Genomic DNA, 20,842 nt, shown 5'->3' with positions numbered 1-20,842 from the left:
TTCGACGTAAAATTTTTCTGTCTGTAATTTTGACGTAGATAATATAGAAATCCATGGTTACTCATTTTCAATCGAGTGGAAGCGCGCTGTCGGGTGAGAGTCTAGTGTGATGAATTTGGTCACGGAGAGAAACGTTTTTCTAGGCCCATTTTAAACCGTGTCTGACAATAAAAAATGATCTAGTAGAATGTTTCAGTCATTTTTCGTGAAAATCAAGTTATTAAAAGTACGATATAATTTTATTTGAAGTTGTTCATTATTAATGCAATGTGCGTATTAGTCGTCATGAATTCTAGTAAGGATTTTATTCCAGTTCCTTTGGGAAAAAGAGGTTAGTTGTCGTGTGAGTCAAGATGAGATTTGTGAATCAGGCTGAGACTTGTCAATGAAGCCGGGACTCATGGAAGCCCGAGGAATATTTTATAATGTTGGGAATGGAAAGAAATATACAGAAATCCATAGCGGTATTAATTTGCGACGCGTATAATTATTGTGGGCATCTTGAAGTATAATCTATGTGCATTTTGGTTGGTTAGAATATATCGTATTTTGTAATTAGTCTTTTTGCGAAGTTAAACGTTTCATTCTTTGAGGTCAGTCAGGCATGATGAACAGATGTTCCATATCGAGACTGACAGACAGGGAAGGGTCGTTTGTAGCTGAGACCGCCAGCGGATCGAAAGGGAAACGGGTTGTAACGGGACATGTAGTGGTTTACGTGTAGGATTGAGATTTCATTCGTGGCGACGGAGATAAATAATTGCGGAATCTAGTTGAAATGTCCATCCGGGAATAACGTGCGTGTTCTGGAATACTGTAAATTTGTTTAATTGGGGACGTAATGAACATTTGAAACCACGAACTTAGAGTATAAAGAGTACTAGTAACCAAATTCAGGGTTGCCCAAAATATAGAGCGATGGTAGTGATGATTGGTTTGTCTGTGAGGGGTGCGCAAACTTTATAATAATGTTATGACGTGATATGACATCGTAATTATATGGCGAGTTGCTTTAGATTATTACGATATCCATGTGTTAATAATGGCTAGGATTAGATTAGATTTAAAGTGTGTGATCATGAGACAAGATATATAAACTGGACATGAATGATGTAGTTCTTTTCCAGATAATAGGAAGCAACAGATAAACATCGATAGGATTTTAAAAATTGTGGGAACACAATTGCGTAGGAATTTGTGAAGAAACCAGAGTCCGCGGAGATAGAAATTATTGTTCTTTAACATTTCATTAAATCATTTAAATTTATTTAATTAAATTCAGTGAAACCGCATTTTGAAATAACTTTAATCAAACGAATAACTTGGAGATGCATTCTGGAAATCTTAGTTTGTTTTCTGGGGAATATTTAAATGGTAAAGTAACGATTAAGGGGACATATCCGAAGGAAATGGATTTTACTGCCACAAAGTTTGTGGGCATTGCTATTGTTGTAATTATTTAACTTTGATTGATTGAGCAGTGAATGTGCTGGGGATAGTAAAGTGGAAACTTTGGTCATCAACCGATGTAACTTAATTATGTTTGGCCTTCAGCTTAGAAACTTGGATGGTCAAGGGGTCATCAACTCAGTGACTTAGATTAGGGCCATATGCCACTGTAGCATCATTTTCCTTGCGGTCATCATCCACAATGACTTTAAAGTAACTTAGAAGTTTAGATGTCGGTCCATGACATAGACGCAGGTCACATCGATTCAATTAAGGGTCCATGTTGTATAACCACTGTGTGGCACACACCGATTGGACGGCCTTAATTATACCCAGAGTACAGAGTTCGTGTTACGAGGGCTGGACCATAACGAATCAATATGATGGTACATGTGGTCTCACATGGAAGCCAAATTTAAGGATTTCCAGACTTTCCTTTCTTTAATAAAAAATGAGACAATGGTTTCTAGTAAGAATGCCCATCAGGCAGACTCGCCAAAGGCTCACCAGTGTTCTAACCTTCTATGTAACAAAATGATTGTGGTGTCCAGTGGACACGTGTAATTTCAGTAATACCGTTGACATATCAGAATGCTTCAGAATTTCCTGAATAAAATGGAATCTTTTAAACAGATCTTTCATTCAAAGTAGATATATTAGAATTACTGAACCCTACCTTTACCTCAGCAAGTGACGAAGAACCCGATACGACCCAAGAGACAGATCTCATGAACTTTGCTGATAGGTAAGAAAGGTAGGTATCCCTAAATACGGACCTAAAGGGTTCAATACATAAATACATACATACATACATACATACATACATACATACATACATACATACATACATACATACATACATACATACATACATACATACATACATCGAATTTCTTCTATTTGGGTGGGAAGAGAGAATACATCCATGGTATATCCTGCCTATCGTAAGGGGCGACCAGGAGGGACGACAACGACTCTTCAGGCGCTTTCAACTTACAAGGGAACACATACATGTGTTACACTCGGACCCGGTTGAAATTTGGTGGGAATATTCGTGGGAGGCAATAGAATGCTAAGGTGAAAAGTGCATGTGTCAAGCGCAAGTTTAAACGCCAAAATTGAACAAATAAACAGTCTAAAAATTTAAAGTGAATCGGGAGTATCGGGGTGCGGCGGAGAGGTAGGGAGGACCGAAGCAGCAGATGTGATCCAAGCGGGCTGTGCCGAGCCGCGCCAGCAGCCAGGCAGCGTATAGTTTGCGCGTCCCCCTTAACTTCCCGATCAGATGTGCAAAACGTAAATATGAAAACAGCACATGAAACGATTGTCTGCAAGGAAACAACGATGTCAATAAGGTTTGACAAATTCACGCCCGACTTCTTTTTACTCGTTGTAATTAGTGCAATATTGATTGTTTATAAAAATGTGGACAAGGCACCGATACTGTGTGCACCATGCACATCTTACAGCGCTGTCGCTTTCACAAGTGTTACATTGATTATCGACAGGCTCTTCTTCGAAACAATAATCGACTGGTTTAACAAATTGTGAAGGTTTCTTGTTAACATAGCCACGTATTTGTACCAAGTGAACTGCCACATGCTACAAAAGCGCTGAGAGGTGAACTGGTTGTGCGTCAAAGATTGCACTTTAAAAGGTTGTTCCTTAAATGTACGTTGATGTCTAACGAGTTTAAGAGAATTTTATCGTACAAAAGACGAATAAATTGCTTCCAAATGCGGAAGCCCAAAACATCTAACGGCTGGATAAGTCCAGTGGCTCCTTTCGGAATTGTTTGAACATTAATGCTTTTCTTACTCCCAACTTTAGCATTTAAAATATTTTCTTTTTTCTGTCCGGGCCACGACTCGCGAACTAAAACACTGTACTTTGGTACTAGCTCACAATAAATATCCCGTAACCATTTCTGTACAAGTTCTTTGGTCAGTTTTCCAGACTTTGAAGGCAAAGTGTACAAATTTGGTGCCGTAAATAGGTTTTTTTCTATGTTAGGACCACATTTGCCATTTTTTTCTTTCAATACCACTATCAAATTTGGCAGTAGTTGTCCATCTGCCGAAATTATTGGTTGCACTGTGTAGCTATGAGTTAGCGAATTCATGGATTATGCTTTCGCTAATACGATTTTTTCTCCTCGATTATTGTGGGTCATGCCAGAATGGAACTCTTCATGAAAACCAGACTGATCAGTATTAAACACGCACTGTGGGCCGTTTCAATTAATTGCGAAATTTCTTCCACAAACAGTGTCGCGTTACAATAAATTAGTATCTTCTTTTTCAAACTGGTACCTTTTAGATACGAATTTGCAACTACCGGGCGAGTTGGCCGTGCTCGTAGAGGCGCGCGGCTGTGAGCTTGCATCCGGGAGATAGTAGGTTCGAATCCCACTATCGGCAGCCCTGAAGATGGTTTTCCGTGGTTTCCCATTTTCACACCAGGCAAATGCTGGGGCTGTACCTTAATTAAGGCCACGGCCGCTTCCTTCCAACTCCTAGGCCTTTCCTATCCCATCGTCGCCATAAGACCTATCTGTGTCGGTGCGACGTAAAGCCCCTAGCAAAAAAAAAAAAAGAATTTGCAACTCTTTCTTGGTCCAATTTTAAATTTCTTTTTAAAACTCATTACCCAGGAATAAGACGCTCGAAACGTGTCGTAGCTAACTAGACGAGCGTACTTTAAAGCCCAGTTTTAAATTTTGATATTGTGAACAATTTTGTTTCGTTGTCTAATTTCCTTTGAACTTATAAGTCTTCTTCGTAACAAATTTATTTTTTTCCCCACTGTGCCGCCGTTTTCCAGTTGTTGTAGAGATCTTCTCGGCACTTTAATTTACTAAACCTGTGTTTCATTGATGCCAAGCTCCTCTGTTTCCCACCTTCGTTTCGCCAATATTCGCCGACCTTCTTCTTATAATTTATTGGGATTAGGCATCGTTCAGCCGTTGTTGTGGATGCAGGGTTAGAAGCAACATTTTCGGAGACGGGGTCAAATATCGGTGTTTCTTTATTGTCTTCATCGAAAGCAAAGTCATCATCTGACATATTCAATGTGCCATCCAGTTCGGCTGTCACATCGGTATCGAAAATCCTGTCGGCAATTAGACCTGTAAAACGGAGACAAGAACGCAGTTCCTCTGAACGCTTGTTTTTCTCTTAAAAACATATATACATAAATAGATTGATCCTCTTACGATATAATTCCAATTCCAAATCCCTTCCATCTTCAGAAAATGGGGTGTCTTTTTTGTTACACTCTGTAAAACAGTTCTGAATGCACACTACTACATTCCGCGGTTTGAATGACTTCTGTAGTGGGCGTTTTGTTGTATCTAAGTGTAAAAATCAATTATTACCATACAAGGTTAAAGTAAATATACAGTTACCATTCATGAAAGTGACTATAAGAACGTCAGATTTTACCTGTTATTGTAAGAACGTTGTCTCATCGGACGACTAATCAAGGTGCACCTCTTGATCTGCTTTGACGTTGTTAATCGGGAAGATACGAGGTATGTGCGAACTCCGGTGCAGTAAAGAAAAGTGGCCGGGGGGGGTCATTCATTCGACCCGAGCGAGCGGCCCGACCATGCGCTGCCTGGCTGCTAGCGCGGCTCGGCACAGCCCGGTTGGCTCACGTCCGCTGCTTCCCTCCTCCCTACCTCTCCACGGCACCCCGTTACTCTCGATTCACTTTTAATTTTACGACTATTTATTTGTGCAATGTTGGCGTTCAAACTTGCGTTGGGCACACGCAGTTTTCACTTTAGCATTCTATTGCCTCTCACGAAGATTCCCACCAAATTTAAACCGGATCCGAGTGTAACACATTCATGTGTTCCCTTGTTAGAAGCGGCATTTGGCCATCAGGTGACCTCAGGATGAGTCTAGCATTATTTTCATACACTTGTGCCAGGGTCCTCACTTTCATATTCTTTATCTGACCTTCTATACATAACCGTTTGTATCTACGACTCCGACGTTTTCAGGATTGTGAGATTTAGGGTGCCTTTTATTTTCACGCTCTTGGTGGTCCCTGTCATTTGCCGATACCTTCTTTCGCTGAAGGATCGACTTCTTTCTTTTCTCTTCCGACTGGGATTAAAGAGAGTTGGACATTTAGTTATGCTTCACCTTAAAACAATAAACACCACTACTGTATATACAATTCTTAACAGAGCTCATGTATAGATAATATCGATTTGTAAATCTCGTAATCGTTATCTCGTAAGTAGACTCATGTTGATTTATTAGAATCTCATTCCCTCAAACCTCGATTCTGGTATTTATTTTCCTAATCGTCGCTAACTGAAAATGGGGACAATGTGACCTCTTTGACCGACGTTCAATGCCGAGGGAAAGGTTCAAGAGCACAAACGATTATAGACTCATAGCAAAAGCAAAGCCATCTCTGTACAGTACGTAAAGACCCTTGGAGGAGTGGAAAGTGAATATTTTAATTATCCGTAAGATCGGCATTAAGTGGTACAGAGTGCTTAATTCTATGCCTGGCACCTCTGCCTCAGATATGAATCTGGTACTTACTTTTGGGTAAGGAGTACAAGATGAAAATAAATAAGTCCAAAACAAAAGTAATGGAGTGCAGTCGAACGAAGGCAGGTTATGCAGGAAATATTAGATTAGGAAATGAAGTCTTAGAGGAAGTAGATGAATGTTGTTACTTGGGTAGTAAAACAACTAACGATGGCAGAAGTAAGGAGGGTATAAAATGCAGACTAACACAAGCAAGGAAGAGCTTTCTTAAAAAAAAAAAAAAAAAAAAAAAAAAAAAAAAAAAAAAAAAAAAAAAAAAAATTTGCTCACTTCAAACATTGATATAGAACTTTCTGAAGACGTTCACCTGTAGCGTGGCATTGTATGGAAGTGAAACATGGATGATAACTAGCTCGGAAAGAAAGAGAATAGAAGCTTTTGAAATGTGGTGTTACAGAAGAATGCTGAAGGTGAGATGGATAGATCGAATCACGAATGAAGAAATACTGAATCGAATCTGTGAGAGGGGATAGATTTATCTAAATTTGACGAGAAGAAGGGGCAGAATGATAGGACACATCTTAAGACACCCAGGACTTGTTCAGTTGGTGTTTGAAGGAAGTGTAGGCGGTAAGAACGGTAGGGGTAGACCAAGGTACGAATATGACGAGCAAATTAGAGCAGATATAAGATGCAATAGTTACGTCGAAATGAAAAGGTTAGCACAGGATAGGGTGGCATTGAGCGCTGCATCAAACCAGTATATGGACTGATGACTCAAACAACAACAACAACAACAACAACAACAACAACAACAACAACAAGAACTTACTTTGATGTAGGATGAGTGGACATCAGGGACATATGCCTTTTCGAAAGACGATATAAAAGAAGGCCATGAAGGACCTTGGAGGGGTGGAAGGTAAAGGCTTCCACTATCCGTAACCTCGGCACTTGATGGGATAGAGTGATTTGCTCTATGCCCGGCCGCCTTTGCCTCCAGGAATTAACCTGGTACTCATTTTTGGTGTGGACTGACTGAACCTCAGGACCATATGCACCTCCGGAAGTGGAACTCTTATTTTCGGAGGACGATATCCTGTTTCTAAATTTTTCGACTTAATGGGAAATCGTACCCGCGTCCTTCCGGGAGAATCGAGCTCGCCCTATTCGCCTCGGTAGGCAGCATTTTTATACATTCATGGAGCGTTACGCAAGGGTTATTCTATACCCTCCTCAGTCCGTATGTATCATATACTCTACATGTCATTTTAATTACTTGCAATAATACAATAAAATATAAGGAAGAGATTAATAATGGTAGAAAAATCAACTCTTGAGCCCTGATGTAGCACATATGCTACAAGTCATTAAAAAAAAGCAAAATTTCATTTTCTGCTTTTTAACATTTTAAAGTTATTTGAGCGAAATATAACATACTGAATGAGAAAACAGGTTCGGGACTGAAGAGGCTAAAAGGACTGTGAACATTGTGGTCGTTTAGTCCCAGAGTTATAAGGTTGGCACACACTGTAGATCTGAGTCTCGGTGATGTGAAACATGAAAATTGTAAGGAGAGCATGTGAAATCATCATCAATTACCACTGATCTATATTTAGGACAGTCGCCCAGGTGGCAGATTCCCTACCAATAGTGTAAACTAATCTTTCCTTAAATGATTTCAAAGAAGTTGGAAATTTATTCGAACATCTCTTCTTCTTCTCCTTCTTCTTCTTCTTCTCCGTTATCTGTTTACCCTCTAGGGTCGGTTTTTCCGTCGGACTCAGCGAGGGATCCCACCTCTACCGCCTCAAGGGCAGTGTCCTGGAGCTTCAGACTCTGGGTAGGGATGAAACTGGGGAGGATGACCAGTACCTCGCCCAGGCGGCCTCACCTGCTATGTTGAACAGGAGCCTTGCGGAGTGATGGGAAGATTGGAAGGGATAGACAAGGAAAAGAGAAGGAAGCGGTCGTGGCCTTAAGTTAGGTACCGTCCCGGTATTTGCCCGGAGGAGAAGTGGGAAGCCACGGAAAACCACTTCCAGGATGGCTGAGGTGGGAATCGAACCTACCTCTACTCAGTTGACCTCCCGAGGCTGAGTGGACGCCGTTCCAGCCCTCGTACCACTTTTTTTTAAAATGTCGTGGCAGAGCCGGGAATTGAACCCGGGCCTTCAGGGGTGGCAGCTAATCACACTAACCACTACACCACAGCGGTGGGCTCGAACATCTCCGTTGGTAAATTATTCCAAACCCTAACTCCTCTTCCTATAAACGAATATTTGCCCCCATTTGTACTCTTGAATTCCAACTTTATCGTTACATTATCTTTCTAATTTTACACACTCCATTGAAGTTTATTCGTTGACTAATATCACTCCTCACTGACAGTTCGGAAGATAAAGCTTAGTCAAGTAGCTCTTCCCATCATTCCCACGTGTTCCCTGCCCAAAGTTTGCAGCATTTCCGCAACAACACAGAACATACAAACAAATCATGCTGCTGTCCTTTTAATATTTTCAAGTTCTCGAATCATTTCATCCTGTTGAGGGGTCCCATATATTGGAACCATACTCCAACTGGATTCTTATTAGTGACTTCTACCTTTAGAGTTAACATTTACTACAACTCCTTTTTTTTTTTTTTTTTTTTTTGCTAGGGGCTTTACGTCGCACCGACACAGATAGGTCTTATGGCGACGATTGGATAGGAAAGGCCTAGGAGTTGGAAGGAAGCGGCCGTGGCCTTAATTAAGGTACAGTCCCAGCATTTGCCTGGTGTGAAAATGGGAAACCACGGAAAACCATCTTCAGGGCTGCCGATAATGGGATTCGAACCTACTATCTCCCCGATGCAAGCTCACAGCCGCGCGCCTCTACGCGCACGGCCAACTCGCCCGGTACTACAACTCCTAAACACCCTCATAGCCATATGAAGAGATCTGTAACTCTAATTTACAACCTCGTTAAGTTGATTACTGCAATGAAGACCCTTCCTCATATTAACATCTAGGTACATATATGCAGTGGTGCGCGTGAGGTACTTTAACTCCATCAACACGGTAATTAAAACTGAGACGAAATTAATGATAATTGAAACTGAAATGATTTCTACCATACAAGGTTCTTGTTGCCTTCGACCTCACTGACTCGGATATCTCGTGCTTGGATTGCGCTAGCCTCGCGCAGGTGTTTATCTCAAGGCCTCCGTACCCTACCAAGTGATGGGTGAGTATGTGACGTATTTTATTATGTTCAAGTTGCGGAATAATTAGCCAGTAATGGTAAAATGAAATTGATTACACGTTGGAATATCCTTCTATGGCTCAAAGGGCCAAATGTTCATTGACTGCTGCGTCCTGAGTTATTTTTGTTAAACAATTGGCTTTATGTCGCACCGACAAAGATAGGTCTTATGGCGACGATGGAAAAGGAAAGGGAAGGAAACGGCCATAGCCTTAATTAAGGTAAAGGCCCAGCATTTGCCTGGTGTAAAAATGGGAAAACACGGAAAACCATCTTCAAGGCTGCCAACAGTGGGGTACGAACCCACTGTCTCCCGAATGCAAGCTCACAGCTGCACGCCCCTAACCACACGGCCAACTCTCTCGGTGGTCCTGAGTTGAAACAAATTAACTGAACATGAAATTTGTGCTGAAGAAGACGGTGGGGAAGACAGCTTATCTCTGGGATAAGGGCTTGTGGCTGTTGACTTGGATACGGGAGATGAAGGACTCAGATCCCGGCGTCCAGGGCTCTGAAAATGGTTGTCTGTAGTTTCCGCATGCCGGCCCCGTCGTATAGAGATAGCGTGCCTGCCTCTTACTCGGAGGCCCCGCGTTCGATTCCCGGTCAGGTCAGGGATTTTTACTTGGATTTGAGAGCTGGTTCGAGGCCCACTCAGCCTACGTGATTACAATTGAGGAGCTATCTGACGGTAAGATGGCGGCTCCAGTCTAGGAAGCCAAGAAAAACATTCGACAGGATTCGTCGAGCTAACCACACGGCATCTCATAATCTGCAGGTCTTCGGGTAGGTGATGACTCAATCAATCAATCAATCAATCAATCAATCAATCAATCAATCAATCAATCAATCAATCAATCAATCAATCAATACTGATCTGCATTTAGGGCAGTCGCCCAGGTGGCAGATTCCCTATCTGTTGCTTTCCTAGCCTTTTTCTAAATGATTTCAAAGAAATTGGAAATTTATTGAACGTCTCCCTTGGTAAGTTATTCCAATCCCTAACTTCCCTTCCTATAAATGAATATTTGCCCAGTTTGTCCTCTTGAATTCCAACTTTATCTTCATATTGTGATCTTTCCTACTTTTATAAACGCCATTCAAACTTATTCGTCCACTAATGTCATTCCACGCCAACTCTCCGCTGACAGCTCGGAACATACCACTTAGTCGAGCAGCTCTTCTTCTTTCTCTCAATTCTTCCCAACCCAAACATTGCAACATTTTTGTAACGCTACTCTTTTGTCGGAAATCACCCAGAACAAATCGAGCTGCTTTTCTTTGGATTTTTTCCACTTCTTGAATCAGGTAATCCTGGTGAGGGTCCCATACACTGGAACCATACTCTAGTTGGGGTCTTACCAGAGACTTATATGCCCTCTCCTTCACATCCTTACTACAACCCCTAAACACCCTCATAACCATGTGCAGAGATCTATAACCTTTATTTACAATCCCATTTATGTGATTACCCCAATGAAGATCTTTCCTTATATTAACACCTAGATACTTACAATGATCCCCAAAAGGAACTTTCACCCCATCAACGCAGTAATTAAAACTGAGAGGACTTTTCCTATTTGTGAAACTCACAACCTGACTTTTAACCCCGTTTATCAACATACCATTGCCTGCTGTCCATCTCACAACATTTTCGAGGTCACGCTGCAGTTGCTCACAGTCTTGTAACTTATTTATCACTCTATAGAGAATAACATCATTCGGGGCTGTTGCGCCATGGGATTTCGCTTGGTTTGTTTGGTTTCATAGTGTCCGCATTTTCATACCTGATATATACTGGGGTTATACATTAATCAAGGCTACGGTCAATTCTTAACCTTTGCTTATGTCAGCGTTGCTGAAAACCTCTCTGTGTTAGTTTCATGAAAATCAACAGCCTATTTCCAGTCATTCAACCGGGTGAGGAATGGAATAAATGAAGCCCAATCTAGCGGCGACGATAGGAATTCTGCCGGCTTGCGAAGCCTGCCGCACTCCTCTGGGGCAATGATTAATGAATGACAGATGAAATGAAATGATAGCGAAGAGTGTTGGTGGAATGAAAGATGACAAGGAAAACCGGAGTACCCGGAGGAAAACCAGTCCCGCCTCCGCTTTGTCCAGCACAAATCTCACATGGAGAGACCGGGAATTGAACCATGGAACACAGCTGTGAGAGGCCGGCGCGCTGCTATTCTTATTATTATTATTTAATGGTGCATTTACACTTCGGAGGTTTTCGGCGGCGGAAGGATGGGAAAGGGCTACGGGTGAGAAGGTAGCGGCCGGCCTTCGCCTTAATTAAGGTACAGCCCGAGCATTTTCCTGGTGAGGAAATGGGAAACCACGGGAAAACTTCTTCAGAGCTGCCGATGGTAGGATTCGAACCCACTATCTTCCCAGCGCAAGCTCACGGGCTACCCGAGATGGCGGACTCGCTCGGTGATAATTATTGTCCAACTGGTTAACTATCCTCTATTAACACCAATCAGGGGGAAAATGGAAGAGGTCCGACACTTCGAAAAATGAAGAAATTAGCATAAGTAAGGGAATGTTTTTTATTTTATAATTTGCTTTACGTCGCACCGTCACACATAAGTCTTATGGCGACGATGGGATAGGAAAGGCCTAGAATTGGAAGGAAGCGGCCGTCGCCTTAATTAAGGTAAACCCCCAGCATTCGCCTGGTGTGAAAATGGGAAACCACGGAAAACCATCTTCAGGACTGCCGACAGTGGGATTCGAACCCACTATCTCCCGGATGTAACCTCACAGCCGCGCGCTCCTAACCGCACGGCCAACTCGCCCGGTTGATGCAAGATCACCCTGACATTTAAAATTAGTGGGTTACGACCAGTTGCAATAAACTTCCCTTAATTTGGCATAAATCAGGTATGCAAATGATAAATGTGATGACAGGAAGAAATCCCTATTTGAGTGCACTAGAATGAAAATCTTATTGCTTACACAGTGGTTTTCTACTGGATCTACTTCCAGCTATTCAATAACAATCAATCCAAGGTGTTGAATTGGTGTATGTTGCAGTGTGGTGGTTTTATAGCCACGTAATCGTGTATTTCTCAGGCTTTAATGGGTCAACTGGTGAGGCATTTGAATGTATGAACATAACGCTGGAGACGTAAGTAACGAACAGTGATAACCTTAAAGAAATGATGGCTGATAATGCTATTACTCATGCTGAACCTTCGATGTTCACGATTACGAGCGTAGATGGAGAGTTTCTCTGTGGCGTAGTGGTTAGTGTGATTAGCTGCCACTCCCGGAGGCCCGGATTCGATTCCCGGCTCTGCCATGAAATTGAAAAAGTGGTACGAGGGCTAGAACGGGGTCCACTCAGCCTCGGGAGCTCAACTGAGCAGAGGGGGGTTTAATTTCCTCCTCAGCCATCCTCGAAGTGGTTTTCCGTGGTTTTCCACTTCTCCAGGAAAATGCCGGGATGGGACCTAACTTAAGGCCACGGCCACTCTCTTCCCCCTTCCTTATCTCTCCCTTCGAATCTTCCCATCCCCCTACAACGCCCCTGTTCAGCATAGCAGGTGAGGCCGCCTGGGCGGGGTGCTGGTCCTGCTCTCCAGTTGTATCCCCCGATCCAAAGTCTCGCGCTCGAGGACACTGCCCTTAAGGTGGTAGAGGTGGGATCCCTCGCTGAGTCTGAGGGAAAAATCTACTCTGAACGGGAAACGGATTAAAAAAGAAAGAAGAAAGAATGCTGGAGAATTAAAACTCGCTGACAGAATGGTGAAATTAAAAAGGAAAGAAGCCAAAGTAGAAAGCGTACGCAAGAAATCGAAAGGCATACTCTAATGAGTGGAGCTAACTAGGGGGCATACGGCGTATACTCGCGTATACCCTCCAGCGGCTAGTTCAAGTTGGTTGATATCTTGTGACCCTTTAAACAAATGGGAAGACGTGGAGATAGCCTAGTAGAAAAGATAATACCTGAGTCAGAAATAAACCGATAGATGGCATTCACTCAATTTCGATTGGTTGATTTGGCCCTCTTTGGTTCTCAGCCCTTCATATAATAGAGTAAATTAACGTACGAAAATTGACAGTGCAAAAAAATATAATTCATCCATTGCCACAAATAATTACATAGAGAACGATATACAAATTCAACAATAACAAAAACAATGTTCTTAACCTAATCAGAGTTGGGCACAGACTTTTATAAAATCACAACATGAAGAACCCTTTTTACAAAGGAAATTTAATACGCGTATGTTCCTCTATTCATGATGTACTCATTAGCTGGAGTCATAATAGTCATAGTTTCAACTCGTTTGAGCCATCTTCAGTGAATAAAGGGATTACAGTTTGTTACATAATTGATGCTAAAGAAATATGTTAAAACAAAGAATCAAAGAATGGAAACAAATGAGACATGACGGAATTAAAACAAGTGATTTTGGCGAGGTTGTGGATCTCTTAGTCTAAACCGTGCAGTGTGTTACAATTAAAAAATGAGGATGAATTCACTGTGCTAAAATTTAAAATGACTGTCTTCGTTGAGACACCATCATAAAAAGTAAAGAGGGCAGCGAAAACTTGAGAAATTATGTATGAGAAGAAAACAAGTGCCAGTTTAAAAAAGTAGCTTAACGGAAATTTAGGTTATGAATACGTCTTTGGCATCCATGAAAATAAATAAAGGTTTGTGCTAGTTACGTTTATTTCATATTTACCTCTGAAAATTGAATGTTCTTAGAACTTATTTTAATTTTATGAGATACTTCCTCTCATGCTGAGGCTGCCTTGCGACAAAGTATAATTTTACATTAACTTATAGGAAAGAAATAGACACAGCTGAAAAATTTAGATAGTAACCTAATTGTAACAATGATTTCTTAGAATTATTAATGAACCCTTTAAGGCAATGATGGCAATTTCCCCTAACGTTGTCACTGGAAGAGACATCCTTTTCCAAAAATTGTCGGCGAAAACGGGAATTGTTCCTCTCGCTCCAATCATCAGTCCAACTATGTTGATTTCCCCTAGCTGATATTTATCTCTGTAGTAAGGAATTGTTGGTAAGCCGGGCTGAGTGGTTCAGGCCCTAGGGGCTCTGAACTTTGGAGCGTGGGTTGGCGACCACGGGGCCCTCAGCTGAGTCCTGGCATTGCTTCCACTTACTTATGCCAGGCTCCTCACTTTCATCTATCCTATCCGACCTCTCTTGGTCAACTCTTGTTCTTTTCCGACCCCGACGCTATTAGGTTTGCGAGGGCTAGGGAGTCTTTCATTTTCACGCCCTTCGTGGCCCTTGTCTTCCTTTGGCCGATACCTTCATTTGTCGAAGTGTCGGACCCCTTCCATTTTTTCTCTGTGATTAGTGTTATATAGAGGATGGTTGCCTAGTTGTACTTCCTCTTAAAACAATAATCACCACCACTACCACCTGAGTGGTTCAGATGGTTGAGGCGCTGCCCTTCTGAACCCAATTTGGCAGGTTCGATTCTGGCTCAGTCCGTTGGTATTTGAAGGTGCTCTAATACGTCAGCCTCGTGTCGGCAGATTCATTGGCAGGTAAAAGAACTCGTGCGGGGCAAAATTCCGGCACTTCGGTAGCTCCGAAAATCGTAAAATTAGTTAACGGGACGTGAATAAAATATTATTATTATTATTATTATTATTATTATTATTATTAATTACTGGTGAGTAAATATTCCTTTTCTCGAGGTTGACTTCTGAGGTCTGCGACTTATAACAATGCACTGAGAAATAAGAGCAGATAGGTTTCCGCAAGCACAACAAACGACATTTTTGTAAACAAAATGGCTTCTCTAGGAAGAAACTGTTTTGACAACCTGTATTTGTTACAAAATTCCCTGCATTGATAATATTTCCCTCTATTATAAAATAAAACCCTGTATTTCAAGATAATGAGACATAATTAAACGTTTTAAACGTCATATTCATTTATTTCACATCAAAATAAATAGGATTTCACCATGTTAAACTCGGAAAGATTTTGAACGTAGACCAGTGATATTCTAATAAATAAACGAATAAATAATAAAATAAATAATAATAAATCATGGTCTTACTTCATAGCCATACACATGCCTTCCTGTTCTGAACATTTCTTCTTGTAGGTGACGTAGACAGGCCTGTCATAGGTTTCATTTGACTTCTGCTGTTCTGGTATTTCTTTTTCCCAGGAACATACGTGGCGTCTGGAACACACATAGTTATATTAATTAATACTGTATATCTGCTGAAATATAAAAGTAAGCCTGAAGTCATTTTACTACTATATTATACCAGAATTATGGCCGGAAAGACCGAGCAAGCTTGCTAGGACGCAAATGCCTGCATAAAGTAAGGAAGTTGTTCACTAACTGAACATATTTCATTCCATTTAAATGAGGCATTGGGCTATCGTCGATGTGAGATCGGTGCAATTACGAATAAAAGAGACTTGACAGACAGATTAAAGATTCAAAGGAAGAGGGAAATATAGAAACTTACGTGCTGCAGGTGGTCTAGACCATAACAGATTCTAATGCCTCATTAAAGAAATGATTTTATATAGGCTACAATTATATATCAATTATAACTACTTTTATGCAGTTGTTTGCATTCTGGTTAGTTGTTTGGTCGATTCCGATCACGGTGTATATAAAATATGCATAATATTACATTTATACAGACATAATAAGATGAACATTCATATCCATATTCATTTGTACATAGATTGAAAAAGCAGTTAAAATGAAAAAAAAAAGTTTTCATTCAAGGATAATGTAAGTTACCATCAGAGACGAAACTAACTACTGCAACGCCTCTGAAATAATTTTGCTCCCATTTCTTTAAACTTGATAAGACGAAATTGCAATTACTACTATTTTTATACAGTAAACGAAGTAATACAGTAGAAAGCCTTCAAGGAAAAAATATCAAACATTAATACTAATAAATAATAATAATAATAATAATAATAATAATAATAATAATAATAATAATAATAATAATAATAATAATAATTCAACTGAGAAGGCTGTCAACTCTGCACAATTCACTATCCTGTCTTATATACATTAACACGTCATCACAATGAGATTGGACATTCTCATGTTCCGTTAATCGTTGATTTTCCTGCTTTCAATCATTGAAGCCAGTTGTTGCAAACTGGGTTGTGCCTCCAAAATTTTTACAAGAAGCACAAAAACAGTTCGTTGGCTGTAGGAATAAATCAGATACTTACGTTTCATAATGTCTCCATTTGAAAGCTTTGTTTCAAACAGCACATTTGTCAGAAATCGCTCATTGTCTGGATACATCCGCATAGAATTACAGAAATTGTTCTGATTCTGTTTTACTTCACTTTTAGCATAGTAGTCTAGTAACATTATTCATAATCCAAAAATAAGGTTAATCGGTTGGTTTTAAAATATTTTCACTTGATACTAGACCATCTTCACGATTTTCACCTAGTTCCAAGAGTAGACCAATGGAAACGCAACTTACACAGGGCGTACACTCATGTAACTTTCTGTGCCGGTACTGTCATTTTTATTTTCGTCGTTACATGAAAGGAAGTTGTTTGAGTTATAGTTTGGATCCTGCGGAAAAACAAGTCTAATTTTGGTGTCACCGAGCTCGATAGCTGCTGTCGTTTAAGTGCAGCCAGTACCCAGTATTCGGGAGATAGTGGGTTCGAACCCCACAGTCGGCAGCCCTGTAGATGGTTTTCCGTGGTTTACCATTTTCACACCAAGCAAATGCTGGGGCTGCACTTTAATTAAGACCACGGGCGCTTCCTTCCCACTCCTAGCTCTTTCCTATCCCATCGTCGGCATAAGACCTATCTGTGTCGGTGCGACGTAAAGCAACTTGAAAAAAAAAACCGGTGTCTGAGACACAATTCACTTGTACTCCACTTCTTATCTTCTGTTAATCTACGACAATTTGCTCCACTTACCGTAATAGTTTTCGAGCCTCTATTTTGTGTACGTAACACGAAAAACACTTAATAATAGTCTCACAAAACGAATAAAAATGTCTTTCACTTTCTCCGGAAGTCTTGGTATTATGGGAAATTAGCGGCTTTCCTGATTCACTCAACACCACGGGGTTGTCTCTAGGGAAGTTGTGATACTTGCACGGAGAGGGAATATGTTGTCATTTGCACGGAGGTGCAAGGAGGGTGGGAATGCAGAAACAGGGGAGGGGAAGTCCCACACGGAAAATGGAGTTCATTACTACGGTTGTTATTTGATGACAACGAGTGTTCCGTGTTGGAACTGGTCATAATTGTTCTGCAGCTATGGAGTTTGTTGATTCTGTTTCACTTCACTTTTAGCATAGTAGTCTAGTAATATTATTCATAAGCCAAAAGTAAGGTTAATCGTTTGGTTTAAAAATATTTTCTCTTGATACTAGACCATCTTCGCGATTTTCATCTACAGTTCTAAGAGCAGACCAATGGAAATGCAACTTAAACTGCCTTTGCTGATTTACAACTGGCATCATTATGTTGCGGACTACTGTATAGCAATAAACGGAGGGGAAAACACATAACACACGCCCGAAATTTTTCGGCAGGGTGGCCATCATCTTTAATAGCCCACTCAGTCGGCCCAATATAAACACAAACAGGCAGACGCCTAGTTGGCAGTCGCCTATCCTCATCATGACCTACTGCCTCATCCCTGGCGTGGAACTCCACATTCCCGAAGATCACATATTTGAAGACCTCCAAGCAGACGACGTTCCAGTTCTCAACGCCTTCAGACTACAGGACGGTCAGACCGCAGCACCATCTACTCACGTTTTAGTCCAACTAGAAGGAGAAGAAGCCCAACGTCGCCTGTTCACCACCGGAGCAAATATCCATAATAAAAACTACGCAGTGGTGCCAACCCCTCCATGCATCCTGAACCAAATAAAAGCCGACCCTTATCTCATCCCCATCATCCAGGTGCCCCCATCGCCCCTACCAACCTTACCCACCTTCGGAACAACAACACCACCACCACCACCACCACCACCAACAACAACAACAACAACTACCCTCACCACCATAACTCCGTCAACTTGTACCCCCTCCCCAGACATATTCACCACCGTCACAACTTCCCACCCATCCCCAGTAATGTCATCATCCTGCCTGATATCATCCCAGCAGACCCCAGCCACCCCACCACTGCAATTTTGGCCGGACGCCGCAGTCTCACCACCAGCAAACCAACAACAGACGCCCCCACCACCCGTCTTCAGCTGCGTACTACGTGGGATATCTCCAGAAGTCACCGAGCAAGACATAATCCAAGAACTACGGAAAACTGGAGTCAATGTCCTTAGAGCCATAAGAATTTACAACAGCCATGGACCTACTTTCATGATGCGCCTCCAGATGCCCAGTAAAGAAGACGCCCAGCACCTCATTAGTACCGGCGCACAAGTCTATGGTCGCCGCCATCCAGTAGAGGCCTCCCACTCCCCACCCCTACCCCCACGAAACCGCCAACCATCGAACAATTCACACCGCCGCCCCCAGCCAACCCTCCCCTGTGTTCCCCCATATCCACAACAAACTCCGTTCCCTCTCCCAACTGGACCCATCCCTCTACCTCTCCAAACATACGACCTTCTTCGCCTCCTTATTCTATCTCTCCATAACACCACCACCACCCTCCAGTTCCCAACCTCCCATAGCTACCCCGGACCCTACTTCCGACGGACTTAGGCACATCATACTCATCATTACAAATTGTATCACCTCATCCATCACTCTGAATTGTAAAACTCACTAAAATATCAATAAAGTCTTCTATACAAGCACTTAGACAAGACGCAAATCCTGTCCCATCTCCTACTTCTTCAAGTCCTTATCCACCTCCTTCTTCCCTCACAACTCCCCAACCTGCCCGCATCTCTTGGCCAGAGAGAGGGCGACACCCTCTACGTGGCCCGCCCCACCCCTTCAGGGTGGGGAATGAAAGCATTTGATAGATAGATAGATAGCAATAAAGATCAGCTGACTTACTGAATATGTATATTTGAAAAGTAAATGTAAAGGACGAATGACGACATGTAATACAGTTTTAGGTGAGGAAAGTCACGTTTCCATTCCGGATGAAGCGGTGAATGAAGTGAGAAGAGAGTTTTAAAAAAATTAAAAAAAACCGTGCAATGGAAAGAGACAGTATGATTTCAACAATTTACACCGAAGACGTAGGTCGCTCTTCAGTCGAGGCTATGGTATTGTGAAATCGTTGCCATCGAACTGGAGTGCCAAGCAAACATATATCTCACCCGAAGGTAAAGAATGGGACCTGCAAAAGACCCGATCGATTCTGATATGTCTGTGGGGAACGCAGTTAAATGTCTCTTACAATTTATAAAATTAACAGTTACTTATACATTACATCTAAATTCACTACCGTGATTACAAAGAAAAACATGATGTACTAAACGTGTCTATTAATGCCGGAGTACATGAAAATAGCGGTTCCGTGCAAGTGTCACTCCGCGCTAAAGTCACCATCCTACATCTGACTCACGAAGTGCTGTTAGGTAGAGTGAAGGGCTCCGTGCAAGTGTCAATCCGTGCAGATATCACTCTGTGCAAGTGTTCCAACCCCGTCTGTAGGTGGCATTGATTCGCCGCCCGCTTTAATAAGTTGTAGCCCTAAGTCACCTTGATAACCGTACGCAGAGCCGAGGGGCTGTGTTTCAAGACTGTGATGGTATTTGTATTATTATTACCGACAGCTTTCACATGAGCGGAGCGAACATTCCGTTATTCATGTCAGGAAGTTTCGTCTTTGAATACTACGAACGTGCGCGCGTTCTAAAAACTCGTTTTGAAATTATTATAGTTTTTCACCTTTGCCGCCCCATAAATTTGATGCCCTAATCCCGGGCCCATAAGGCCCGTTTCCTAATACAGCTCTGGTTATCATTACGTTCGTGTATTGACATCACATCAAAAATCTTAATTAAATATTCGGTAATAATAATAATAATAATAATAATAATAATAATAATAATAATAATAATAATAATAATAGTAATAATGGCGTATGGCCTCCGAAGAGGCTTGGTGCAGGTCTCTCAATTTGACGCCGTGTAGAAGACCTGCGCGTCTGTGAGGATGTGCCCCGAGCCATTGGAATTAACCAATTAAGGGACCCGGCCGGGAATCGAACACGGAACTCTCTGGACCAAAGGCCAGCACGCTAACCATTCAGCCATGGAGCTGGACAAATATTCGGTGAAAAATGTGCACAGCTTTCCAAGATATTTCTGTACCGGGCGAATTTGCAGTGTCTAATTTTTCTCGAACATAAAGTATTATGCAACCTCATAGGAATTACATTTCCCGTAGTCATATCTTACACATCATCTTACAACAATTTCATTTACACATAGCCCGATATGTGCTTCTTTGTGCAATCCAAAAACCCTTGTTTGGTTATACAAGAGGCAGTAAGAGAGCTCTTCTCAAAAGCACTACTCTTTTCTATAGTTATGTAGAAGATATTCCATTTCCCTAATCATATTTTTTAAATGTTAGTGTACTCATCATCATCATCATCATCTGTTTACCCTCCAGGTTCGTGTTTTCCCTCGGACTCAGCGAGGGATCCCACGTCTACCGCCTCA

The 20,842-nt window shown here is 41.7% G+C and overlaps 1 protein-coding gene across 1 annotated transcript in view; it reads right to left on the bottom strand.

Annotated features, from left to right (window-relative positions):
- Positions 1-20,842, bottom strand: part of slow (slowdown) — a 665,232-nt gene that overhangs the window by 126,047 nt on the left and 518,343 nt on the right. Inside the window, exon 2 of the mRNA XM_067146546.2 lies at positions 15,277-15,405. Coding sequence (XP_067002647.2) covers positions 15,277-15,405 — 129 coding nt within the window. The remainder of the gene's footprint in view (positions 1-15,276; positions 15,406-20,842) is intronic.

This window comes from Anabrus simplex, chromosome 4, assembly GCF_040414725.1.
Source record: "Anabrus simplex isolate iqAnaSimp1 chromosome 4, ASM4041472v1, whole genome shotgun sequence".
Classification (NCBI taxonomy): Eukaryota; Metazoa; Arthropoda; class Insecta; order Orthoptera; family Tettigoniidae; genus Anabrus; species Anabrus simplex.
This window is presented reverse-complemented; position numbering and strand designations above follow the sequence as displayed.